This window comes from Micromesistius poutassou, assembly GCF_964030765.1.
Source record: "Micromesistius poutassou genome assembly, chromosome: 1".
Lineage (NCBI taxonomy): Eukaryota > Metazoa > Chordata > Actinopteri > Gadiformes > Gadidae > Micromesistius > Micromesistius poutassou.
This window is the reverse complement of record NC_140271.1, coordinates 4829687-4857322: the sequence shown is the minus strand read 5'-3', so window position 1 is coordinate 4857322 and position 27636 is coordinate 4829687. Positions and strand designations below refer to the sequence as shown.

Here is a 27636-nt window from a genome sequence, read left to right as displayed (position 1 = left end):
GGGCTGCCAGTGAAGCTGAGGTGGTGCTGGTGGGGAGGGAGGGAGGGAGGCGAGGAGAAGCGAGGGCACAGCGGAACAGCAGAGCATTGTGTCGGTACACCAGGCACTGGGAGACACATTCAGATATATTCACTTATTCACACGCTGACACGGGCGTGCACACGAGCGCGTGCTTCTGCCCACTGCCACACAGACTTCCACTGGCATCTGGGAGGGCAGCCCCCCTCCCCAGTCCACTGCTGGGTGTCGAAGCTGACTGTGCCTCTCCATCACCTGACCCTCACAGCCAGAACCAGACCGTCCCAAGCACTCTTCCTTGGCTCGCCTTGGGGGGAATAAGGTCAATACTTTGGGCGTATCAGTCGTCCAAGAGCGCCGCTCGCTGAAGAACGAGAAAAGGAAGACGAAGGCCTGTGGAAACATCTCCGAGGAGAGACGAGAGTGAGTTGATGCTGTTCCTTTTGTCGTGAATACTTTGGTGTCCGTTGTGGGTGTTGGTCTCTCCACAAGTTTCAGTGAGGGACAAAGGGAAACTTAAGCATTACATCGCTTAGCATCATCTGTATCGATGGGAAATAGTTTGAATTTTCACATTAAGATTAAAAGAAGTTGCATCATTTATGATAGAAATTTGAGTGCATGAGTTTACGAATACATCCTCACACCAATTATTTTATCCTGAACCTGGTGTGGACAAAACATAGACAAATATAGGCCGTTCTTGGCACTTGAATCTGTTAAACTTATTTTTGTCATTACTTCATATACTATAGTACTACTACAACGAGCACTACCAGTATATGAAATAGTGATACATAGGAATGCACCTGTCTGTGATTCCCTCTGTAAAAACATAATAACGGTGTAGCCTTCTGTGAAGTGGTCCGCTGTCTGCCGGAGTTGAAGACGTTTCATCGACAGCATCTGTAAAAGACGCCGGGGCTAACTTCACGGCTCCTCCTGGCCCACTCTACGGGCCGTCATGAAAGCTGCTTGTGTTCAGAATGTCCTCATGTTTTTCTGAGATAATCCACTCACCAAGCAAGGCGTAGCTCTACACCCACAGCTGTGTCAAAGAGAGCCATTCTCTCTGCCACTCATTGGAATCCACTTGCCATGGGCCTCCAAACATGTTTCCTACAAGTATTTATGATAACTATATGCGCCCATGAAGGGTCTTCCATGCGGTCAATTGTAGTCGGCAGAGGTTGAATTGTTCATGGATCAAATTATTCTTTTGGCGAACGGCGGTGTTTTGCCCGACGTGGTGTATTTAAATACACGAGAGTGATGACCCATGTGTCGTTTGTCTTTCAGATTACTCGGCCTGCCGTCTGCTTCCCCAGCTGTCACCCCCGACACGGCAACGACCCTCACCACGCAGCGGGAGCCTCGTCCGGTTGGAAGTAGACTCTGTCCCCTCGAAGGAGAGAAGAGACCGATCCCGCGTCACCGGCTGCCTCCGTCCGACCCCGACGACAGCGATCACCATGGCGACCACGGGTATGCAGCTGCTGGGCCTAATCATGGCCATCGTGGGCTGGGTGTGCGGGGCGATCGTGTGCACCATGCCGCTGTGGCGCGTCACCGCCTTCATCGGGAACAACATAGTGACGGCGCAGATCATCTGGGAGGGCCTCTGGATGACCTGCATCGTGCAGAGCACGGGGCAGATCCAGTGCAAGGTGTACGACAGCATGCTGGCGCTGCCCAGCGACATGCAGGCGGCCCGCGGCCTCACCGTGCTCTCCATCATGCTGTGCGGCGTGGCGCTCTCCCTGGGCGTGGTGGGCGTCAAGTGCACCAAGTGCATCGGCGTCAACAGCCTCAAGGCACGCATCTCCCGCATCTCCGGCGCCATGTTCGCCATCGCGGGCTTCCTCTACCTGGTGCCCATCTGCTGGACGGCCCACTCCATCATCAGGGATTTCTACGACCCGCACGTGGCGGCGCCGCACAAGCGAGAGCTGGGCCCGGCGCTGTACATTGGCTGGGGGGCGTCCGCCCTGCTGCTCATCGGGGGCTCGCTGCTCTACGCCGGGTCGAGTCCCCCGGGCATGCCGGGCTCGCCCACCTTCAGCAGCGGGGAGAGCAGCCCCCGCCGAGGCCCGGCCTCACAGGTTAAAGGCTACGTCTAAGCTCTGTTAATAAAACCCCCCCCCCCCCTCCATCGCTCTCTCTCTTGCTCTCTCTTTCTCTCGCTCTCTCTTTCGCTCTCGCTCTCTCTCGCTCTCTCTCGCTCTCTCTCGCTCTCTCGCTCTATTTCTCTCTCTCTCGCTCTATTTTTCTCTCTCTCTCTCTTGCGCTCTCTCTCTCTTGCTCTCTCTCTCTCTCTCTCTCGCTCTATTTCTCTTGCTCTCTCTCTCTCTCTCGCTCTCTCTCTCGCTCTATTTCTCTTGCTCTCTCTCTCTCTTGCTCTCTCTCTCTCTGTCTCTCTCTCTCTGTCTCTCTCTCTCTTTCTCACAACCAATGATAAACCTTCCTTACCACCTTGATATTTCTTCTTTTAATGCTACGATATTTAATGTTACTCCATTTTTTTTAAGTTATTTTAAAATGCCATTTCGATGTTATTTTGGGGATTTTTATCTCATGTTATTTCATACCCTGTGACTTTAGATAACCTTTTTTTTTTTTTTTTTTGCTCTGTCAGATGGTGGAAAAGTACAAATAAAAAATCAGTCTTTCAGATCCTACACTGAAAAATGCTGTGTGTTCTTGTTTCTTGACATACGTTAATCTGATTACAACACAAATAGCAATTTCATTTTTTTGTGAGCAATAGCTTGTTTCATTCAAGATACTGGTCCAGAGAACAGAAGACCGTGCTTTGTTTATGTACGTATTGTCCCACTTGGGGGGGAAGAAGCACAATAGAACAATGGAGACATGTGTACATTTGAGGTTGTGTGTGTGTGTGTGTGTGTGTGTGTGTGTGTGTGTGTGTGTGTGTGTGTGTGTGTGTGTGTGTGTGTGAGTGTGCGTGCATGCGTGCGTGCGTGTGTGTGTGTGTGTGTGCGTGTGTGTGTGCAAGCTTGTGTGTGAGTCTGTTTACAGATTGGTGTCATCACATTTTATCTCTTACAATAATAAAACCAATTCCAAGCCAAATGCAACATAACATAGACATAACATTCAACATATATATTTATTAAAAATCAATGGGTCCATTGGATACGTGTAAATAAGTAAGTGTAATTTCATAAAACCTATCTTGAGGGATATAGTAAATCTAGCAAGTTAAATCACACAAAATCACAGCACCTGAACTGTGTGTTTGTGTGTGTGTGGGTGTGTGTGTGTGTATAATGTAAGTTTACCAGGATAAAATGGGCTATAAACGGTAAGATTGGTCTATGAAAGTAGGCACATTGGCTTGGTGCCCTGGTTTCCTCATTGGCTGTCCGCAACAGCCAAGGAAAGGGCCACACAATGCCACTTTACATAGCATTACAGTCCAATCACAACAATGGAAACCAGTGTACTGTGTGCCAGGTAGTGACTCATATATGACCTAAGTAGGCCTATACCAATGTTTTCTGTAGAGTACTACTGGGAATACAGTAAGCAGTTTTGTGTTGATTCGTTGTACAATGGTAAGGAAGGAGGGATGTTACATAAAGCCAGACATTGTTTGGGGGGTTGTGTTCTGATTAAGTTGTTTTAAAAGCAGGAATGTCATGAAGACATTTTGAATGAGGCCTGTGAAGTATTGCGATGTTTTCATACAATATGAAAAGGAAAGCATAGGAATATCCAGTGAGATTATTTCTTTAGTAGATTAGATTTACATTTGACAATAACTTAGTATATATGTAAACAAATAATGGATCATGCAACTAACAGCGTTGTTATGGATCCTCCTTTCAATATTATGATGGAAATTAATATAAATGCACATTATATTATTTAACCACCTTGTCCAAAACATTTAATAAATAAAAAATATATACATATATATGAAAATGGTCTATAAGAATAGAGAAATCCACCTGCTGTAGGTTTGATCTGGTATAATGTAGCGACCATCTTGCTGGACGTGTGAGAAAGAAATAGGCTGACGAAAGTGTCACAAGTTTAGCCAGTCAACCAGACTACGCTCGAGAGGGCGTGGCCTTCCCCGGAGGAACCAGGAAGGAGAAGGAAAACAGCTAGCTAGCCACCGAAGCTATCAGGCTAGCAGCAGTAGCGGTGGCAACAGCTCAGCTGCCTCAACAACTCTCTTCGTTGACCAGGTCGAGTCTTCTAATACAGGATGGGGAAAGGCGGTGGCACGTTCGAGAGGCTAATCGGTAAGACGTGCTGCTGACACGGTTGACGATCCGTACGAAACGTCGCCTCCCCGTCCGTGCGATGTTTCCTCCACGTATTGTTTTGACGTCTGCGGCTCCGAGGCCGGCGGCTAACGCTAGCTTGCTAACTGGAGCTAGGCGGTGTAGCGTCGCTTCACGGCCCGGGGAGACCCGGGGCTTTATTTAGACAACGTGCATTTAACAAGTCACAGTCTTTTGTGTGTGTGTGTGTGTGTGTGTGTGTGTGTGTGTGTGTGTGTGTGTGTGTGTGTGTGTGTGTGTGTGTGTGTGTGTGTGTGTGTGTGTGTATATGATGTGGTTGATCTTTCGCTACGTTGTTTTCTGAAACGGGTGCATTTGACATTATTTGTGGGGAACCTCCACCCAGAAACTGAAAGACTCACGTCATTATCATCAGGGTGGTTTGTTGTTCCGATTAATAAGCATTAAGACAACATCAAACCAGACAATGGACTCATTGACTCCCCTGACTAAACTGACTAAACTAACTAGACAGTAGATTCACATTGTATGTATTGACTGATTAGAAGAATTATTATTCTTCTTGTAGGGTTGGTCGGGTGATCCAGTGCTCATTATAATGCACTAGGTTAGAAGTAACCTTACGCCTAGTTTGACCAATATCTGGCCTGTCCATGGGACTACACAAGAAAAATACATTACATGACATCGATTAGCCCTTCCTCTATTCGCAAATATATGATTCAGTGATTTTCGGTGAACCCTACTCTTGAGTGTGCCTCATAAAACAATGCTCTGTATATCTATCTGTGTTGTACGATAAACAATGATGTATATCATCATTCTGTTGCATAATACCGAATTTTATCAACTAGTTAATGGCCAGATCCTTTCTATGGCTAAGCAAAGCATGGTGGTGGCACTGATGTATATTTTTCCCTTTTGTAACAGTTTTTAATGGTTGTTTTGTAGATAAAGCCACTAGTCAGCTGCTACTTGAGACGGACTGGGAGTCGATACTGCAGATCTGTGATCTTATTCGACAGGGAGACACGCAGTAAGTCATCATATTATAATCACCTTTTATTTAAGTTCAAGAATCGTGTATCAAACAACGATTGAGATTGTATTGGAGGAAGTGAAGGGCATGGGCTTCATTACGTTATTGTTGTCATTATAATATTATTATTGTTCAATATTGGACCTTTATTTTTTTAACCTCACCAATCCAGAGCTAAGTATGCTATTGGTGCCATCAAGAAGAAGTTGAACGACAAGAACCCCCATGTGGCCCTCTATGCATTTGAGGTACGGTTTGTATGAAGGAAAACTTATCATTGGCTCTTTTGCTCAAGTACCTCGATGACTAGCTTCTCATTCTGTGTGTGTAAAACGAGAGGGACAATACCTATATGCAACGTGTTGTACGCCTCTAGGTCCTGGAGTCGGTAGTGAAGAACTGCGGCCAGACTGTTCACGATGAGGTGGCCAGCAAGCAGACCATGGAGGAACTGAAGGATCTCATTAAGGTGAACCTGGCTTTAGTCTCTGTAATGTCATCCACTATCCGACTCTCATCAATTCTGGGAATGATCTCTTTATTTTATTAATTGCTACAGAAATACTGTTACCTTAAATTGAATTCACCAATCTTATTTTAACCTGTTTGTAAAATCGGTTGAAAGAACATGAATACGACCAGAAACTTTTAAAATCAGTATCTTTCAATTGTAATTAAAAGCTAAAGGTTGACCTAACCTTTAAACAGTGACATTTAAGTCTCTCATATATGTCTGTTTAATGTAAATATTGCCTTTCTATTAAACATGACATTACTAAGAATTGTCTGGCAGCTAGCTCATACTGCATGAGTTAGCAGTATTTGATTGGAGCTCCACCTCATCATGTGACTCCGACTCATGCTGGTTGGGTTGGACTTCCTGTTTTTGTCAATATTATTATGAACACATGCAGTCATTTAAAGGAGCCTACTATACTCAGGCTTCTTACCGTGCCAAAACATAACAACATACACGTTTAAATGGTGATTAACCTTATTTGTGACCTACAGAAATAACGGCATGGTTATTTATTTAGGTGGTATATATAAATATATATTACCATGCCATATTAAATGGCATGGTAATAATTGATTGAATTTATATAGCGCTTTTCTAGACACTCAAAGACGCTTTACAGTGAAGGGGGGACCTCACCAACCAATGTGTAGCACCCACTTGGGTGATGCACGGCAGCCAATCTGCGCCAGAACGCTCACCACACACCAGCTTGAGGTGGAGAGTGAGGGAATTAATGAATGAGCCAATTATACAGCAATGGTAGTGGAGGTTGGCCCCACCATTGCGGTGAAGCGTCCCCTCTGTAGTGATGTCTGGATCCGTTGTGTTTTGGTTCGCCCCCAGCAGCAGACCGAGCCCAACGTGCGCAACAAGATCCTCTACCTGATCCAAGCCTGGGCGCACGCCTTCCGCAACGAGCCCAAGTACAAGGTGGTCCAGGACACGTACCAGATCATGAAGGTGGAGGGTGAGTTTCGGCAGGCTTTCAAACGGGTTCACTTGCAATCAACTGCCTTTCTGAACATTTCGCCAAGCCAAAGAAATGTTGCATCGTGAGTAGGCCTGGGCAATAAAACAACAAATGATCGTATCGTGATAGACTTTTGATCACTATCAATATAACACATGTTCAATATATATCGATAAGAGACTGGACCACTGAATCTAGCAGCTGGGTTTGTTACACAAACACGGTTCCATACTTATTTACAATATTTGAGTGTTTTTCATTGTTGTATCGACATTGGAGTATTTATCTATGAAGAACAGTGGAAGGTCGTATTAAGTGTTAAACAGAAGTGTTTAAATCCAGCATGGTAATTCCTAGTCTTTTTAGGTCATTAAAATGATCAATAGTTATCGATATCGATCAATATGATCAAGTTATATCGTGATATGTTTTTCAGCCATATCGCCCAGGCCTAATCGTGAGAACATCCTGATTTACATGCTTGCCTTTCGCAGGTTTTTTGATGATTGTTGATTTCCAAATATGGGCGTGGCTCGTTTTCTCTTTGAAGAAAAGCAAAAGCATATTTGAAACTAAGAAAAGCCCTTTGTGGGGATTGCTGTCTAACATCGTCAGTCGGTCTATTTCGTATTAAAACATGTTTTGATTGCTATGTTTTCCTTGGGGGGCCACCATTGTTGTTGATCTGATCTGTCAGACTGCAGCGGTGCTTGTTCATCGTGAGCTGAACGTCGAGCTCGGCATGGGCTCAGGGGGTTAAGAAGTCATCATCACACATAGAAATGTCCTTTAACCATGCATTCACACTATTCATGAATACATTTAATTCCAGGTTGTTTCTCAGGTGTATTTACCAGGTGTGTGTTCCTCTCTGTTGCCAACAGGACATGTGTTCCCCGAGTTCAAGGAGAGCGACGCTATGTTTGCTGCTGAAAGGGTAATGAAGGACTTTTCACCCCCCAGTCATTCATTAATCCCTGACATTCCCCAATGTACATCTTTGTCTATTCTGTTTATTATAAGCATTGCGTATATACCGAGCGCTTCCTGGAGTAAAGGGTTGTGTTTTTCTGCTGTTTGAAGGCCCCAGACTGGGTGGACGCCGAGGAGTGCCACCGCTGCAGAGTTCAGTTTGGAGTTATGACTCGAAAGGTAGGCTGGCTCTGTCCTGGAGCTCTGTCCTGGAGCTCTGTCCTGGAGCTCTGTCCTGGAGCTCTGTCCTGGAGCTCTGTCTGGAGCTCTGTCTGGAGCTCTACATGGAGCTCTGTCCTGGAGCTCTGTCTGGAGCTCTGTCATGGAGCTCTGTCATGGAGCTCTGTCCTGGAGCTCTGTCATGGAGCTCTGTCATGGAGCTCTGTCCTGGAGCTCTGTCCTGGAGCTCTTTCATGGGCCGTGGGGGGAGGGGGGGTGTTAGATTATGTCCTCTGTTAATGGTTAACTAAGTCATGCTTTCTCCTCGAGCCTTGCAGTCCATGCTCAGAGGCTTCAACACACCGATTACCGTGTTTATTTGTGCCTCATTGGTTTCCTTGCCTTTTCAGCACCATTGCCGGGCCTGTGGTCAGATCTTCTGTGGAAAGTGTTCCTCTAAGTACTCCACCATCCCCAAGTTTGGGATTGAGAAGGAAGTGCGTGTCTGTGAGCCCTGCTTTGAACATCTGAACAAGTAAGTTGGCATCTCGCCAGCCCAAGCAATGGGAGTGCATACGGCATGAAGGGTTAATAATGTGTGTGCGGCTGTATCTGATCCTTGCTGTTTTATCTCATGCCTAAGCTAGAGAGTTGTACGTACTTAGGCCCTGTCCCAATTCTCCCCCTTCCCCTAGATTTGAGCCCTAATCCTAGATTTTGCGCGTTCCCGTGAAGGGGTAGGGTGTCCCAATACTTAGGGGAGAAAGGGGAAGTGCCTATTTTCCTTAAAATCCTCCCTTGAACGCTAGCCAGCTCGGGAGCTTGCTAGAGCTGACTTGCAGCTAAGGGCACTCAAAGCAAGTGTTCTTGTTAAGGGGAGATAAATGGGACTGGGCCATAGTCTTGCTCTTCTGCCCCTCCATTTATGATACTAATCTATTATACATATATACTATGTACTAACTATACTGCATTAACATGGTACATGACTCCAATGCAATGTTCTATTTGCATGCATTGCTTTAGTAGCCTAACTAAAGAATATGTGCCTGCTTTTGTGTGTTCTGCTGTTGTTCGCGTTTATTGTCGGCCTCTACCCTTTGTCTCGCTCTCCTCTCCTGTTCTGGATCAAGCGCTCTGTACATGTATGGCTTGTTGACTCTGCTGATTCTCAAGGTTGTCTGTCCTCCCCGTTCCTGGTCCTTACCAGCCACCCCTCCCTCTCTCCCCCGCCTAGGAAAGCCGAGGGGGGGAAGGCCACCGCCGCCAGCGCCGGGCCGGCCGAGCTGCCGCCCGAGTACCTGACCAGCCCACTGTCCCAGCAGTCTCAGGTAGTGGTCCAGGAAACAGTAAGTGAAGCGATGGCCACACAGCAGCTAGAAGTGGTCTACTCGGGGGAGGGGGGGGGGGGGGGGGGGGATAGAAGAGCTAATGCCGCCAGCTAGCTAGCAGCAATAAAGAATGAATGCCTGGTTAGGGTTTTGTTTTGGGATGCTGTTGACTGTACTGCTAGCTAAAATATGTTACTGTTATGCATATATATATATATGAACTTTGAATAAGATGATGCAAAACATGCCTCTCTCAGATTTTCTATGAAAAAAGTAAAAAAAGTTGATGTGGTTAGATACCTAGCCATATTAAGTCGGTGTTGCAAGTCGGTATTGCTCAACCGACTTGAGGGAATACAGTTTCAGTTTAAAGAACGGTATTTCCTCAAGTTCTTACTGTTGTCTGTGAGCTGTTCAGAGTGCAGACGTCTAAACGATCAGACGTTGCTCTCCTAGTCATCGACGTAATGTATGTAAATGAATGTTGTAAATGACAAGCCAAGTCCATTAGATAATATCCTTGAATTTCTTGTTCCTAAAGATACGTTTTGAGTTACCCAAGCAGATATATATATAAAAAAAAAAATAAAAGTGAAAAACGCCAAAAAGCTAACAGCGTAGGCATGCCGTGGTTAGTCTGTAGCCGTCTGCACCGTTAGAACCAGCGCCCTGCCTCTGATGTCCACATCGGTGTCCTCAGGCCGAGCGTTACAGGTCCCTCTGCACCCTGTCTCCCCAGATGCCCCCCAAGAGAGACGAGGCCGCGCTGCAGGAGGAGGAGGAGCTGCAGCTGGCCATCGCGCTCTCCCAGAGCGAGGCTGAGGAGAAGGAGAGGGCGGTGAGTCTTCTCGTGATCTGACGTTTGGCTTCGCGCGCCGTGATGAGTGGTTTTAAGATGGAATCAGTACATCATCATCCAGCACATCATCACGCATGCACACTCACACGCACGCACGCACACACACACACACACACACACGGACAATCGTGCAATAATTGTAAAAAAAAACTACATATTATCTATTTTATATTTTTATGCGTACATTGCACTACTGCCTTGTACTTGTTACTATCTTTTACTATTCACGTGTTGTGTGTATACTTGGATGCTGCTACAATTCCGTTGTACAATGACCAATAAAAGGATTCAGATGATTCTGATCCTCTGAGCACGTTGTGCGTTTCTCTTTGCAGAGGCAGAAGAACTCCTACTCGGCGTATCCCAAAGCGGAGCCCACGCCCGTGACCTCCTCGGCGCCGCCCGTCAGCACGCTGTACTCCTCCCCCGTGGTGAGGCTCCGCGCTGCGCACGCACGCTCCAGAGAGACACACTGCCGCGCGCCGGTCACCTGGCGACGTGGCCACATGGACACGCGCCACAGCCATAACACACATCTCCTAGTAGGGCTGAACGATTTGAGGAAATAATCTAATTGCGATTATTTTGACCAGTATTGCGATTTAATATTCTATATTTTTTTTTTTTTTTACCAGTTCCTTATTTTCTGTATTATTCACTAAAAAAGCAATAAATCATTCTTAAGTATGACCAACACAACTTTGGAAGCAGTCAACATATAAACTGGTCTTTCCTTTAGGCCAGGCCGATGTGTTGAGATTAATTGATATTATAACATCTTTATTTAACTATTGAATTGTAAATTTATTCACAGCCTTTGCGATTTGCATATCGTGTTCTATTACATCGCGATTTTGATTTGAATACCTTTAATCGTTCAGCCCTATTTCCTAGGATACAGTTTCACGCCACAGTACCAAGCGGTGTGACTCCTAAATGAAACATTCCGTCTTTCCATTATAGTGATTCCTTTATAGTTTATACATCCTTAGAAGAAGAATGCATCGTCAGGGAGGGATGACATTACATTATGTTTATTAAGCTGACGCTTTTTTTCCCAAAACCACTTGCAATAAGTGCATACAACCGTGAAGATGCTTTACAGAAAATGGAAGTTTCATGCAATTACATAAATATGCAAACTGTGTCAAGGGCCTCATTTTAGAAACTAGAGATAGCTTTTCTTTTTATGGGCCGAGATGCAGTCAGGACAGATGAGTTTTCAGCCTGTGATCGAATATGTAGAGGTTTCCTGCGGTCCTGATATCTATAACCCTGACGGCTATCGCGGCAGTCAGGATTGAAGTGTAATAATAACCTAGTATATCCTCTCTACAGAACTCCTCTGCTCCGTCAGCTGAGGAAGTCGACCCAGAGGTACGGCTCATCCCGTAAAACATTGTGTCATGAATAATATATCACTATATTATATTAAACACGATCCTGTGAATTCATGTGTATGCTGAAAACGTATCTCTGCATGTAAATGTTGAATATATCCTCGTACAACTGGATGTAAATGTGCCGTCCGGTCCGTTGCAGCTGGCCCGTTACCTGAACCGCACCTACTGGGAGAAGAAACAGGAGGAGTCCCGCAAGAGCCCCACCCCCTCGGCCCCGGCTCCCGTCCCATTGGCCGAACCCCCGCCGCCAATCGCGGCGCCGGTGGAAACCCACGTCCCCGTTCAGCCGGTCAACATAGTGGAGGTAGGCGGAGACACGGTCCTCTCAGGCCACCGTAGTTCCTTCTGTTGTTAGGAGGAATGTCGTTCCGCAGTCGGGTGACATAACAAAAGGATAACGCATGAGATAATTATATATCGTACGATTTAGAAACGAGGAAATGCCTAGAGCAATGAAGGCAACAAGCAACAGCTGAATGAAGTGAACCTTGTAGAGGACTACGGCCGTTGTGCTTCTAGATGTCTGGCTTTGGGGCGCCCCCCGGTGGTTCATCGAGTAGAGCGCGTACCGTTAAAGGTCTCATGACATGCCACCAGGTGTTAGTGTGATTAGCTGTTACACGCCGTTTTGGAAATCTGCCCCTTATGACATCACAGGTGGGTGCGTCCACCTAGATGTGTGACGGATAGATGAGCAGCGTTTGCTGCGGTCCACTGGGTAGGCTGGTGGACTGATCTATCCAGCACAGGTGGACACGCCCCCTTATGATGTCATAAGGGGCCGATTTCCAAAACGGTTTGTAATGGCTAATCACACTCACACCTGGTGGCATGTCAAGGGACCTTTAAGGCTCAGTCCTGATCACAGCGACCTGGGTTTGACTCCTGCCTGTGTTCCTTTGTTGCATGTCCTCCCCACTATCTTACATGCATGCAAAAAACACATCTTAAAAAAAAAAAGAAGAAATGAAGATGTCTGGCTTTAATTCCGGCTAAGTTTTCCCCTTTGTTCTTTCCCGCCTCGGGTCCCCCAGCAGCAGTACCAGAACGGCGAGTCGGAGGAGAACCACGAGCAGTTCCTGAAGGCCCTGCAGAACTCGGTCACCACCTTCCTGAACCGCATGAAGAGCAACCACATGCGCGGGCGCAGCATCACCAATGACAGCTCGGTGCTCTCGCTCTTCCAGTCCATCAACAACATGCACCCGCAGCTGCTGGACATCCTCAACCAGCTGGACGAGAAGAGACGTGCGTACTGCGCTACCCCCTAAGTCAGAATTCTCACTTTAAACTCTGGAACTATGGAATTCTGACTTTAAAGTCAGAATTCCATGTTGGGACTAAAGTCAGAATTCCATAGTTCTGACTTTCTGACTTTTCTTATGTGTGGCCCTAATCCTCTTCCGTACCCGATCACCCTCAACCCTACAAATTAAGGAAAGGGGATGGTAAAACTGGGGATTATTTTATCAAATACACAAGAATATTACGAGCAGAAGGGTCGGAATACCATGTTGATGAATCCGTTTGAATGGCAATGGAGAGTTTTGGGTCATCAAACATGACCTTTTTTAGTATAAAACATGAAATCTCCACATTTCACATTTTAGACAGCGCATTAGAGCAAGTCTGATATGAGTAGGATATCTGTTCGGAAGTGCAAATGTATGTAAATGTCCCTCTGCCTGTTACCCGTCCGTGATATATGATATACACACGGTCTCACCTGTCGTGTGTGTAGAATAGAATGCCTTTATTTGTCACTATACAAGTACAATGAGATTAAAAGCATCTCCATCTCAGTGCATAGAAAAAATACAAATACTCAATAAGCAATACACTAAATACACAATAAATAGTGCATAAGGTAAGGTGCGTAGTTCTGCAGCATGATATACATATCCATGATTAGATGATCAAGAATAAATAGTAATACTGTTTGGTTATTGCACATTGAAAATACACATTATGATGGAATAGAAAAAGAGAGTAATGATATTAAGTGATGTAATGATGTGTGTGTGTGTGCGTGCTGCAGTGTACTACGAGGGTCTGCAGGACAAGCTGGCCCAGGTGCGTGATGCCCGGGCCGCCCTCAACGCGCTGAGGGACGAGCACCGGGAGAAGCTCCGGCGGGCGGCCGAGGAGGCGGAGCGCCAGAGGCAGATCCAGCTGGCCCAGAAGCTGGAGATCATGAGGCAGAAGAAGCAGGTTCGTGGCGGCGTGGTGTAGGGGCTGCTGCTCGATGATGGGGAACAAAAATCATAATCACGATTATTTTTGGTCAATGTTGAAATCTCGATTTATTCAAACGATAATTTTTGAGTTTGAAAACATTGATGCATTTATTTATGGTTTCTCTCCAAAAAAAACAAACACTTTGCAAATGAGAACTTTGAAATTTCCCCTTAAAAAAAATACACAAAATGGTCTTATAGAAAATAATGTCCAGATATGTATCCATCTGTTTTGCAATTTCTATAAAGAAAGAAAAAGAAAGCTCAAAATTTGATTAATCGCCCAGTCCTAGCGTGGTGTTCTCAGGAGATGCAGCAACACTGATCGGATTGTAGCGGTACAACCGTGCATGGTGGTGTGAGGACATTGCAGGCACGTCCATCAGAACTCCGAAGCGGTTCTTTCCCACTCTAAGATATTTAAAACATCATCTTGGGATTATATTTAAGGATATGCTTTCCTTTTTTAGATTTTAATTTGTGCTCCAAAATGTTTACTCAACAGCTTATGCAATGACGCATCATTTCTAGATCTTCATTCTACAAAAGTAAAAAAAAAAAAAAAAAGCTAAACCTTTGAGTTACGCACCAGTGGACCGTATCTGCTGTCTCCACACGACCTGGTGCTCTGTGACCACTGGCTGATTGGCGTCTTAACTGTGTGTGTGTGTGTGTGTGTGTGTGTGTGTGTCAGGAGTACCTGGAGATGCAGCGGCAGCTGGCCATCCAGCGCCTCCAGGAGCAGGAGAAGGAGCGGCAGATGCGTCTGGAGCAGCAGAAGCACACCATCCAGATGCGCGCCCAGATGCCCGCCTTCTCCCTGCCCTATGCCCAGGTAGACCCCCCCCCTCTCTGCCCTATGCCCAGGTAGACCCCCACCCCCCTCTCTGCCCTATGCCCAGGTAGCCCCCCCCCCTCTCTGCCCTATGCCCCCCCGCCCACACCGACACATCTTATCTTACCTTAGTTGGGGGAAAAAATCTGGTTTTATTGTTGTTCAAACTTAGTAACGTTTTCAAGTCCATTAGAAAGGTACTGTCGATTAGAAAGGTACTTTCTAATGGTCAGAGGGTACAGGGAATTAAATAATATGAACGATTTTTATTCTACATTAAACCTGCACATCTTGGACTGAAATAGGTAAAATAATAATAAATGATAGATTCCGATTAAAGGCACCATGACAGTTTTCAAAATCCTAGTCCTACAATATTAGCGAATGCATTTCAGTAATTAGAGTTATCTCTATATATATACATACATTTACATAGTCCCATGGAGTGGTTTAATGTGCATAAAGCTGACCGTACGTTCGCACGTTTGCCCCAGATGCAGTCCTTGCCGCCCAACGTGGCGGGGGGCGTGGTGTACCAGCCCGGGGCCCCGCCCAGCTACCCGGGGACCTTCAGCCCCGCCGGCTCGGTGGAGGGCTCCCCCATGCACAACGTCTACATGGGCCAGCCCGGCCAGAACCCCCCCGGGCAGTACCAGGCCATGCCGCCCGCAGGTGAGGACGCCGGCCGTACTCTGGCTCCACCTCGGTCCACTTTTTTTTTTTCCATCAGCCGATGACCGATACGCCGATGACGATTTTCTTGAGCTGATATTTATTATTACTATTATGATTTACAGACAATCGGCAGAAAAAATACAGATACACGTAAAAAACACAAATATCGGTCGATAATATCGGCCGGCCGATATATCGGTCAATCACTAATTAATAACACCACATGCATCGTGTCAAAGCTCTTTGTTTGTTTGCTGTTTTGTTCGGTCTTTAGATCCCAATATGGTCAACGCGTATATGTACCAGACTGCAGGAACCAATGGGCAACCAGCACCTCCTGGCCAGGCCCCGCCCACAACGTCCCCGCCCTATTCTAGCTATCAGCCCACGCCCACACAGGGGTACCAGGTATGACTCATCGAGAAAGGAATGTGACTCCACACAAACGTACACGGGCGTCGCACAACGTGGGCGTTAGGCCCCGTGACGTGCCACCAGGTGTGAGTGTGATTGGCCGTTACACGCCGTTTTGGAAATCTGCCCCTTCTGACATCACAAGTGGGCGTGTCCACCTTAGATGTGCGCTGGATAGATCAGTCCACCAGCCTACCCAGTGGACCGTAGCAAACATCGCTCATCCATCCGTCACACATCTAGGGGGACACGCCCACTTGTGATGTCAGAAGAGGCACATCTTCAAAGCGGCGTGTAGCGGCTAACCACACTCACGCCCGGTGGTGATAACATGTCCCCCTTTTAACTGGTGAACCGTTGTCATCGTTGTGCAGACCGTGCCCTCCCAGCCGCAGAGCGTGCCCAACATGCCCCAGTCGGCCCCCACTAACGGGATGGCCTACATGGGCTACCAGCAGTACGGCATGCCGGGCATGATGGCCGCCCTGCCGGGGCAGGACCCCAACATGGCCCCCCAGCAGCCCTACATGGCGGGCCAGCAGCCCATGTACCAGCAGGTCAGTCCCCCCCCCCTGGCCCTGAGGATGAGGCCCGGCACGTTAATAATAGTGGAGATGACTCAAACATAAACCCGTGTTTTGAAATGTAGATATCCTTTTATATGAGATGTTGAATCACTTGAATGTTTTGTTTCTTAATGTTATGGAATTGATACTTCCGTGATACTTAATGTTATGGAATTGATACTTCTGTGATACTTAATGTTATGCAATATATACTTCCATGATACTTAATTTGTGGAATTGATACTTCCACGATACTTCATTTTATGTAATTTTAATGTCCTCCTTCTGTCGCTTTCCTCTTGTGGCAGATGGCGCCCCCTGGTGGACCGCAGCAGCAGGGGCAGCAGCAGCAGCCCCAGCAGGCCGCGCCCGGTAGTGCAGAAGCACAGCTCATCTCCTTTGACTGACAACACTCTGCCACGTCCGCAACAACAACAACACTACTGCTACTACACCTTCTCCCTCCGGTCAACTCCCCCCGCCTTTCCCTCCATTGACTCCCAGCGCTGCCATCGGGAAACAACACAAGGCTCGTCCTATAGGCTCGTCCCATAGGCTCCACCCCGCTGTGACGTCGTGGCAATGTGAAAATATCGTGAAGATGTCGCAGAACTCTCCGCCTCGCCCGCCTGTTCTTACTCACCCAACCGCAAAGGAGAGTGGGTGAGGAAAGGGTGCACCACACTCTCTCTCTCCCTCCCTCTCTCTCTGTCTCTCTCTCTCTCTCCCCCCCCCCCCCCCCCCAACATGTATGTATCTATTCCATATTATTAAACAAATTGCGGATAAATAGTCGGATATAAGAAACAATTAAATGATGGAATTGAGATTGGAGTGGGGGGGGGTGAGAGAAGGAAAGGAAGGATGTAACAAATGCTATCTCGTATTTTTCTAAAGTGAAATGCACGTGTTTATCTGCAACGGGAGCGAGTATTGCGTTCTCGTTCTGACGCCGTCGTGTTGGGGGGGGGGTTGTATGTGGAGTTCAAGAGACCCGCTGTGATGTTGATGAATGAGAAATTGCCAGGGGAGACTAGTCAAACGCTGATCCCTCCTCAGGTTAACATTTTGAGTCAACGTTCCACCGCGGGACCTCTCATATTTTCCAAAACTCGTGCAGTCGAGGCAAAGCCACCCCGGTCTGGCGGTTGACAGTGGAAAAGGCCATTCTGCTGAGGGTTTTAGGTTATTAATAACCCGCTGCAAGTGGCCTTTAACAGGAACCATGATATGAAGAAAACAGGACAGAAGTAGTGAAAAGTATGCTGATCGGCGGTGTTATATAATTACTATAGCTGCAATGACCCACCATCCCTTTCCCAGCTGTAATTATGTGCTTTGTTTTAATTGAGATAGCTTGTGTTGCCTGAATCAAAAGCACCGAGTCATAACAAGATATATATCCAACATACTGCATTATCTGTTTAACAATTGGACATAGGTTTTTAACACTTCAAATCTGCTATGGATGTTTGCTTTTGTTTTATGTTATGTTTATGGGGTCTCTAAAAAAGGCATAACGTGCTGGGTTGGATGAGGGTGAGGTGGTGCATGTGTGTAACATACACTCACACGCGCTGATTTCTGTAATTCTTAATTGCCATCTGTGATCTTTTATTCTCAATCTGTCTGACTTCAAAGTAATTTTACGATTTTATTTAATAAATATCTTGTCGTCCATTTGCTTCTCACCCTTTGAGTGTTTGACGCGTAACATGCTGGTCTACAAAGACCCCGTCGTAAATTAATGTATAATCAATCAACAGGTCTCCGTCACATTCATGTATTCGACTTCTGCTTTTCATCCTCTGTGGAACCAGGTATTGGGATTAAGAGCCAAACAACGACATTCATGAGGCCAGTTAATATTAAGTAGAATTATATATTTTGTAAATAATATTTGACACATTTATTTAATGGGGGCAGACCAAAAAATTACAACATTTTGTTTTCACACCTTTAATGTCGCTGTGTGCGAAAGAAACGAGGTAGTGTTGAGCTCTGTGTTAATCTGAGCCAGCTTAGGCTCCTTCACAGCCTTCTGAAGATAAGGCATTTCTTGTAATCCTCCATTTCAATCTATGGGGAAACAAAACGGTTCATAATTCAATGTCTGCACACACTGTAGCAAAGATGGAAACGTCTTAAAGGGCAACCGAGTTGCTTACAATCCGCTCCATCCGCAGTCTGTTCCCAAAAGCAAGTTGTCTCAGTACATCTATGTCCGGGAGCCCCCATTCTGGGTTCCTGTTAAAAGTGTGCGTTAACCACCCCTTTCAGACCATACTACTCAAAAGAAAAAGTCTGGTTCTTATTATGAATTGACTGTGCTTAGTCTAATAGTCAGCTCACATCTTTTTTATCTCTGCATCCAAGTCTTCATTGCGACTTGGTGTGATTATGCCATTCATTGCATACGCCTGGGAAGGAACACACACACAAGGTTTTTGCAAAGGGTGATTATTTCACTTCAACACTTAATGAGATACGAATAAGGAGATACTTGCCCCATAGATGATCAGAAGACCATCTTCTTTAAGGATCTGACCTGCTCCAATGAAAACACCCTGGTAACATGCACAATAAAACAACGATATGTAAGACATCGGTCTGGAACTGATGTGAGACCAGAAGTATTTTCAGGTGAGTTGACATGCAATAACATGTAACACAACACATGTTACAACACATGTTAACATTTCACATATGTACCTGTGCCGTTGTGAAGGCGCTGTACTGCAGCAGGTTGACGGCGACGATGACGTCACACGAGTTGCGGGTGAGCCCCGCCCACTTGTCCCAGGGCTCGCTGGCGTCCAGGTGGACGGGCTGACGTACAGTCTGGGTCTTAGCGGCCACGATATAAGCCCTGATACTGGATGAAAGTTCAAAGTATGTACACTCATTGTACCGGGATAGGTTAAATGTTAAATACAGTATTGATATATCTCTCTCTCTCTCTCTCTCTCTCTCTCTCTCTCTCTCTCTCTCTCTCTCTCTCTCTCTCTCTCTCTCTCTCTCTCTCTATATATATATATCTCTTTCGCCAGATAAAAAAAAGTATCCTTTGTGCGATTTAAAGATGATGTACGTATCTGGCCGACAATCAATGTTAAAGTTATTATATCCACATGCACAGCGTCCAACCTGTCCAGGAACTCCTCTTTGATGTCTGACGGCTGCCAGTTGATGAACGGTATCTTCCGGGCAAAGTGTATCACGTGCTGCCCAGTGCCAGATCCCAGTTCCAGGGCGAACAGCTCCCGGTGGGACTGGTCCTCCAGCACATCCTCCAGCACAGAACACACGTCCTCCCAGTTCCTCTCTGCTAGAGGCGACAACAACATGGCCTGCGTCAGAAAGGAGGATGAAAGAGGTTCACTCAACTTGTTTGTTTGAAACCTGGCAATAGATGGGAACAATAAAACACAAAGTAAAAATGACAGTTCAAAACAGCTATGTGATTTAGTTGTAGGGCCCTCTTTGTACGAATTGTTCCATTACCTCCTGTTGCACTGGTTGGCACAAGATGTGCGAAATGGCATATTGTTGGAGCCGGGGTGGTGACAAATGTCCAGAAATAACAGACGGGTGCAGAGATTACCTGGTTAAGAGGATTTCCCCAGGATTCTCACCTTGCTACTGCTCACGGTTCTAGACATTACCAGTCGATATGCGCACTTGCAATTTTATTTTTAATCGACCGACATAATAAATGATAATAATAAACTACGGTTCGAAAACTTATCTAATCTAAAAAATTAGAAAGAACGCAGAACTATGCGAGCTTACTAATGTGTTGTTAGGTTTGCCTTGTTAATAAAGTTACACACAGACGCGGCCCGGCTCGGCTGGTGCATTGTGGGTAGGTCAGGCAGAGAGCGGAGGACGCCATGTGCTTTTGAGGCAGAAGGACCCGGGGATTGACAGGACCGCTGGCTGGTTTGCTGGGGCATATTTTGATCGTTCGAGCAGAGGAGGAACCCGGGTACTTGGTGAGGATGTTCTGCACCAGATTCTGCATTAGGACCGCGCTGCGGATCGCGGGAAACACGCACCGGTATGTGACGTTATTGTGACACCTTGCTGTGTGTGTGTCTGTGTCTGTGTGTATGTGGTGTCAGTGGCGGTAGTGGTGTGTGTGCAAAGAACACTGTACGTTTGGTTCTCGTTCAAGGGCAGGGCGCGTTTCTCTTATTAAATGCATTGATGGTAAAGAAACGGTCACATATACTCCAGATACATTGCCTTTCTGTTGCCCTGCAGCGATGATATAATATCCGACTTTGTGTTATCGCACGTAACATGTTAGCCGGTTTAGCTAAGTGCCATTCATAGCCATTTGCTGCTCCGTCGACTTTGTATATAGTTGGCTCGATGGCTAAGATAGCAGTTATACCTTGCACTTGTCTTTCGCAAGGATTCCCGATGTCCTTGAGTTTTAAAATGTGTGGAGATATGTTAAACTCCATCAGTGGGAGACGTGTGCGCGGCGCCCACCATCAAGGTCATGTGCACTTAGTAGTGTCCAGGTTGTTCTCCTTTAAACAAATCAAACATTACACCCAACATTAAAGACAAACACCACTTTGGTCAACGGCGGTAGGGAAAAAGACAAAAGAAACAGAATGCGTTGGAATACCTGACTTAGGTTATATGTGCTGTTTATCGGATATGTATAACTATTTTAACATTTTATAGGCATTAATCATTGTCCGTTGTCCATTGTTCCACAGGCAAGAGCTCTTGCGGCAGACGCCAGCCCTGTGTACGCTCAGACATTTAACGACCACTACAGCGAACCCCTCCGGAGCCATATTGGCCCCTCCTCTGGACGGGGCCCCCAAACAGTATTCCCCCAAAATACAACAACTGGTCAACGACATAGCGAGTCTAACCTTACTAGAGGTGTCAGACCTTAATGACCTACTCAAGGTATGTGGATTATATGAAGTGTTCTTGTCTAAAACGAACTAGTGTTTAATTGCGTTTGAATGGGTTAATGGTTTACTTTCAATTAAATGAATTGTAGGTTGTACCTGTTTTGTATTGCACTACACACAATACAATACAAGTATGTGGATCAAATGGCTGACTCTTGTTTTTCTAACCCAATTTCTCACAGAAAACCTTGAACATTCAAGATGTAGGAATGATGCCAATGGGGGCCATGGCCGCCCCTGCAGCGCAGGTGAGACTCGCCTTTCTTGAATGAATACTTTTCCAGTAACCAACAATACATGAAACAGAGAAGAAGACGTTCAACATAGAATAAATATCTTGAACAACAAGGAAAAATGCATGTAGTGGTAGAGACTAGTGGCACTACTGGGTGAGAGTGTCTCCAGGTCAATATAGGTGCCGTTATGTTGTTATAATCATCATAATATGATGTTGGCCTGGGCAATAAATTATTGTATCATGATAGACTCTTCAATTTATATTGATAAGCGACTGGACCACTGAATCTAGCAGCTGGGTTTGTTACACAAACACGGTTCCATACTTATTTACAATATTTGAGTGTTTTTCATTGTTGTATCGACATTGGAGTATTTATCAATGAAGAACAGTGGAAGGTCGTATTAAGTGTTAAACAGAAGTGTTTAAATCCAGCATGGCAATTCCTAGTCTTTTTATGATCAAGTTATCGATATCGATCAATATGATCAAGTTATATCGTGATATGTCTGTCAGCCATATCGCCCAGGCCTTGACCACAGCTAGCTATGACTGTAGCTAGCTGCAGTAGCTCATGTAGATCCTAGTAACCCATTGGTCGGATTCCTGTACCCCCGTGTCCGCAGGCCGCAGAGGAGGACGACCTCCCGGTCAAGAAGGAGCAGACACATTTCATCGTGAAACTGACGGAGCTCAAGGCAACGGAGAAAGTCAAACTCATAAAAGAAGTGAAGAACTGCATGCAGGGGCTGAATCTGGTGCAGGTACGTTCAGTTAAAAATAAAGATGGCTTTTTCGGTCGTTTGAACATGCATGTTGTCTGCTTGTAAGTCTGGTTTACATTCTTCCACTTCATAGCCTGAACGTTCCCTGTGGTTACTCTTTTATACTATAAGCTTTACCCTGCAAATGATGAACAATGTTAGAATGTAACTTGATATGTAAAAAAAAAAAAAAAAAAAAAACGGAAACGTAACAAAACTAGCATAATATAAGCACTAATATATTCAGTCTGCTATATAAATAAAGTTGCCTTGCCTTGCCTTCAATATACTCTGCTAGAACATCCAAATAAAAGCAGGCAATGAAGAGACAGAATTTTGGGGATCTCGATATAGCCATAAACAGCTCTCGCAATAGCACAATTTGAATTTGCTCAACTCTGGGAACGAGCAATATACTCACTCCCAGATTCCCCTGGCCCAGAACATTAACTAATCACATCGGTGTATCTGATATAGGCGGGCCAAAAGCGTTGCTGTTTTACTGACCGGATACGGCAAGAGTCTTATCTATTGGTTAGCTCCGCTGGTCTGGTTACGTCACCCCTTGTATTCTTCTGATTGGTCGTAGTGTTATCCAATTGCGTGCAGTGATATTTTCAAATGCATGCTTGGCGCCGCCCCTCGAGTCGGGCCGTTTTCATCACTGGTTGCCAGACCCTACAGCTCTCTAGATGATGGCTCTGGATTTCCAGGCTATTGCTGTATAACATTGACCCAGCTCTTGTTCCGTTCCCTTATTATGGTCACCTGATCTCCCCTTGTCGCCCCTCCCCCTGCTCCCCCCCCCCCCCCCCAGGCCAAGAAGCTGGTGGAGAGCCTCCCCCAGGAGATCCGGGTCAACGTTTCCAAAGAGGAGGCGGAGAAACTCAAAGCAGCGCTGGAGGCCGCAGGGGGCACCGTGGTGCTGGAGTAGCCCCCACGGCCTCCGTCCCACCGGCCCTGCCCGCCCGTCCCGCCACCAACGCCATGGCCACCCCGTGCTACACCTAGTGCGCCTTTTGTTTTGTCTTTTCTTTTTTCCTTTGACCATCCGAGAGGGGGGAAGGCAACAGAGGAAGGAATCGGAGGCGCTAAAAGAAGTGACCTCCGTGTGCGTTCCGTGTGAGGTGGGGGGGCTGCAGAAATCAAGACTGAACTCGCTGCGGGCCCCTCTCTGCCCTGAACACAGAGGGGGTCCATTTGCAACCCCCCTGCCTCTTTATCTGTTTGTGTGATGCATCGTGAAGCTACTGCGGAGCTACCAAACGGCGGGTCCACAGCTTCGTGTCAGTTGACGGTTTTCTTTCTGTTTTGTATGTCTCCTTTTTTTTTTTTTTTTTTTTTTTTCTTCCAAAGAACGAAATGTTAAGATGTTGCGATCTAGATCTAGGCACATTAACTGTCTAAATAAACATAACTGTTGGAGGAGTCTACATTACAGCAAGAATGATTATTATTAACGTGATTAAAGTTGAAATATTCACATGTAATCCTGTTCTTTTCAAGTGTTCTCATGTTAATTGTGTCCCGTGGTGATAATGAAGGAAATATTTGAAAGATAATAAGATCAAGTGACCAATTGCAATTATTTTTGGAATAAGAAATCAAGTCAATCCTTAAAAAGTTCAGTGGTCCTAGTTTGATATTTTACATTTATGTTGAGATCTGTGTTGTACAGTACATTCAGCACAAAAAGAGTAGAAAACTCCACTCATCAATTGCACCAACCAAGCTGTACATGTTTTTTGTTTATAGATAGATGTGTATCTATCAGCCAATTAATAAGCCTACTTGGCACTCTGCATATGGGTTAATGAATTATTATGCGCATCAAACTGAGGTTTTGATAGTAAAAATTAAACCGACATGCAATTAAGCTGATTAATTTAGCCCATACTTGTGCACTAGCCTGGGAACCAGACCGCTACCTATGCAGCCGCCCGCTAAAATAGAGGCTTAATTTCCCCAGAACGTGAATTATGTTGAACATGGCTGCTTTACCCCAAGTCGTACACACGGTGGCGCACCACACCAGCACACCAAATGCTAAGAATTCGACGCGTGTATTTGACATCCTGCATGTTTAATGTTTAATGGTGCTTAGCGAACTATCCTGTGCGGAAACATTAATGTCAGATACGGGAATGAATTACAATTGAGTAGACTATATTGTAGACTACTATTTCCATACATTTTTCACGCTTATTACTACGTATCATGAGTATCAAAACTGCTAATGGAATATGCACATACGTAAGTGTCAAACAAGGACTTGATTTATGGATGAGTCCTTGTGCATGAGTTTACTGGATGAGATTCCATAATATATTAATCTCAATGGTTTACATAGCTCTTGTATACAGCTGAAGTGTATGAAGTGAACTCCACATAGTCTCCCTGATGTGTGTTTTTTTTTTTGGCTCTCGCCGTTATGTTTTGGGTCCATGGTAAGGGGAAATTAATTATTTTTATAATAATGCTTGAAGTTTTCTGTATACAGAGCAGGGCTAAAACACATTCAACAGGTTGCAGAGAAAACATTAATTAAACATTAAACGGTGTGTAAAAAATAAAGTTTATAAATAGGCCTATGGCAGTTATTTCAGCATGCCTGTTGCATAAAAACCTCTTTAGGTTAAGAACAATTACAAAATGCTCTCAAATGTCTGCTGTCTTTGTCTCCCATATGCTGTAAAACATCAGTTATTCACTGATGTAACCATCTGTCCTGCTCAGACTTTTGCTGTCAAATCATCCTAAGATATAACCAGGTTATATGGCTGTAGATAGTGATCATGTTTTGTCTCTGTGATGGGTTTGGTTGTAGGACAAGTTCTAGCAGCTTCTGTTCGGACCACTGTTTATAACCTTAGTGACACAATCTTTACGCGACATCTAGCCAGTGTCTTTACAGCTACTAAGCTCTATCAGTGGTGTCTTTTTCCTGTCTTTTACTTTGTTTTTCTTTGACTAAGTCAGACGGGTGAGTATTCCCGTTTCTCCGCCTGTGGACTTTTTGTCAGCCAGTGGTTGTCGTAAAACAAAGAAAACATATTAAATTAAAGAGAGAGTTTTAGCTTGTGCTTTGTGTATCATGCCTCCTGACATGAAATAGCTAATAAATCGGTCTCCTGTCACATAGTATAATTTTTCTAATCGACATGCAAGGACGGATGTTTTATTCAAGAGGCCACAGAGACGGTATGGTGCAGACTTGTCTTTGCTTTTGTCCTGTTATGTCAAGGCGGATTGTTTGACTGGCTGACAGTACACCGCAGCCAGCTCCCCCTCAGGCATTTTACAACGTACGCTCCCACTTGACTTTTAATGGGATGATACAATAATATTTCATGTGCCTGAGTAACAAGTTTATTTCCAAGCCAGTATCAAAATGATGTAACCGAGCTCGTGTCTTCTAGGTTCGCAGAGACGACTCTGAGCTGTGTCAATAATAGGAACCCCAAGGAACCAACAACAGCAAAGCCCTTAACTGCTGATACACAAAGGTAAGGATAGTCGTCTTGACGGCGGGTAAACACCTCTTTGGAGGCCAGTAAAGTTTGAACAAAGTCAAGGGTATATGGTGTTTGCCTAAAGGTTCTGGGTTTGAACCCCAATGTTCAGAATGTGCATGTAGGCGTCCTTAAGCAAGATGCTTCACCCCATTAGTGACGTTAAAAAAGTATCTGAAACAATGGGGTACGTTGATTTGGATGTAGTGATCTGCTTACTCACTCAGTATTAAACGGTAGTAAATAACAAAGAGGAAGGTAGAGAGAATCAATGGAACCTGCTACTCGTGGTTCCCTACTGTGTGTTGACACTGTTCTGTACCTCTGCCAGTTGAGCAGCTTTGGACGTCATCTGTCTTCTGGTTCTTCAATAGTCCTTTATCATGGATTATTATACTTTTCATGCTTAGCTTGTTTCAAGGCTATGATTAAAGGTTCATTTTCGAAGCACACACTATGTGACTTCACGACTGCAACTGCCTCTCACATTTAAATTGGACTTTTCCAATTTTTCTGCACAGACCATTATTAAACCACATGTGTCAATCAAGCTATTGAACGTCTGTGTTACAGTATTGAACGGTATTCCGGCTCTTTTCAGTGACTCAGAACATTTGGCTCAGCTCACCCCTAAGAGCCTCTATTATTATAACATGTTTATTATTACAAAAGCCCCTATTATTCCAGCCCCTAAGCAGCTATTTGTTCAGAATGTTTTCCTGATGAGTTGTCAATGTGGCCTGTGCCGTCTCTGCAGAACATCTTCAATATCCAAGGAATGTATTCGTCACAGACACTGGAAACAAACGGGAAAGTCCGCCATGACCTCCTTGGTTTTGGGGACCTTCATGTGGAGGCTGCTGGCCCCAGAGCCACTTCATCCAGGTAGGGCTTCTCATCGTACAGGGAGTTCCGGAGAGGGCTATGTCGGCCGATATTTGCGTTTTTTATGTGTATCGGCATCGGACGTTTTTATTTTAATTTTAAATATTTTTTCCCGGCATGATTTACACACAGTTTCAATAAATTCAACATTTGTCATCATCATTGTGTAATTTTTATGATGTAAATTGAGGGAGCAAAAGCAGTATCGGCTCCAAATATTGGCTCAAGAAAATCGGTATCGGCGTATCGGTCATCGGCTAAGGCTGATGAAAAAAAAATCGGTATCTGCCCTAAAAAAATCCATATGGGTCGATCCCTACTGTACTGAGGACACAACCCTGGCAGGGATCCAGTGTTCAGGGTGAGGGGGGTTGGAGCTGTGCCCAGGATCCTGCAGGCCCACAGGGGGGGGTGTTCATTCCCAGATCCATCAGCCTGCCAGCACGGTCTGCTGGGGACTATGGTGCGGAAGCTGAAGTGTAATCCATGGCTGGCGGCCTCACACAGCCCCCTGTCAAGAGGAGAGAGTGTGGACGGGCCCGACCCCCAGAGACAGCGTCCGCGGTGGATCTGTTTGTGGGATACGTGGACTGCAGCCGGTTCCCTTTAGGAGGGAGGACGAGGACCTTGATCAGCCTCTGGAAGCGTTTCCAGAGCACTGAGGTGAGGGGCCACCAGTCGCTACTAGGCATGTTGAGATGTAAAAGAAGATAAGTTCAGGGTGAATAGGTTGAATCACATCCATCGCTGGCATCAGCATCGTTTTTAGCTGAATGGCTATGACCTCGTTCAAAATAATGATCATCATCTCACAATCACAAGACCTTACCACCCACACACACACACACACGCACGTCGCACGCACACACACACACACACACACACACACACACACACACACACAATAAGACTGAACTGGCCAGGCAGTGACAGCTGTTATCCTTTATTTATTTTTAAATGCAACAGTCTTATAAAATAATTGTTGTGCTCTGCATATGAGAGCAGCCTCAAGTGAGGCT

At 45.5% G+C, this 27636-nt stretch overlaps 4 protein-coding genes across 8 annotated transcripts; 3 read left to right on the top strand and 1 right to left on the bottom strand.

Annotated features, from left to right (window-relative positions):
• Positions 1–257: 257 nt before the first annotated feature.
• Positions 258–2612, top strand: cldnk (claudin k). The gene is made up of 2 exons (XM_084470024.1): positions 258–441; positions 1318–2612. The coding sequence occupies exon 2, from the start codon at positions 1491–1493 to the stop codon at positions 2136–2138; it is 648 nt and encodes a 215-aa protein (XP_084326150.1). The 5' UTR covers positions 258–441; positions 1318–1490; the 3' UTR covers positions 2139–2612.
• Positions 2613–4154: 1542 nt separating this feature from the next.
• hgs (hepatocyte growth factor-regulated tyrosine kinase substrate) lies at positions 4155–17955 on the top strand. 5 transcript variants are annotated; one of them, XM_084476169.1, is made up of 20 exons: positions 4155–4292; positions 5247–5331; positions 5507–5582; positions 5711–5803; positions 6701–6821; positions 7709–7761; positions 7908–7976; positions 8366–8490; positions 9166–9304; positions 10026–10124; positions 10481–10576; positions 11484–11522; positions 11688–11852; positions 12583–12796; positions 13587–13759; positions 14480–14620; positions 15115–15292; positions 15570–15703; positions 16084–16266; positions 16584–17955. In XM_084476169.1, exons 1-20 carry the CDS (start codon positions 4256–4258, stop codon positions 16680–16682), a joined length of 2319 nt encoding a protein of 772 aa, XP_084332295.1. In that variant the 5' UTR covers positions 4155–4255; the 3' UTR covers positions 16683–17955. The 5 variants fall into 5 exon arrangements, with proteins under 5 accessions (XP_084332295.1, XP_084332298.1, XP_084332297.1 ...); XM_084476172.1 differs by having other exon boundaries at positions 6698–6821; positions 9193–9286; positions 12586–12796; XM_084476171.1 differs by having other exon boundaries at positions 6698–6821; positions 9166–9286.
• A 305-nt stretch (positions 17956–18260) lies between these two features.
• Positions 18261–19898, bottom strand: LOC311384032 (methyltransferase-like 26 B). The gene is made up of 7 exons (XM_084488628.1): positions 19780–19898; positions 19423–19625; positions 18988–19150; positions 18783–18842; positions 18628–18695; positions 18444–18522; positions 18261–18354 (listed from the first exon to the last, which is right to left on the bottom strand). The coding sequence occupies exons 2-7, from the start codon at positions 19620–19622 to the stop codon at positions 18307–18309; spliced, it is 618 nt and encodes a 205-aa protein (XP_084344754.1). The 5' UTR covers positions 19623–19625; positions 19780–19898; the 3' UTR covers positions 18261–18306.
• Positions 19899–20150: 252 nt separating this feature from the next.
• On the top strand, positions 20151–23658 carry mrpl12 (mitochondrial ribosomal protein L12). The gene is made up of 5 exons (XM_084488707.1): positions 20151–20335; positions 21012–21210; positions 21401–21466; positions 22083–22220; positions 23038–23658. Exons 1-5 carry the CDS (start codon positions 20277–20279, stop codon positions 23152–23154), a joined length of 579 nt encoding a protein of 192 aa, XP_084344833.1. The 5' UTR covers positions 20151–20276; the 3' UTR covers positions 23155–23658.
• The last annotated feature ends 3978 nt before the right edge of the window (positions 23659–27636 follow it).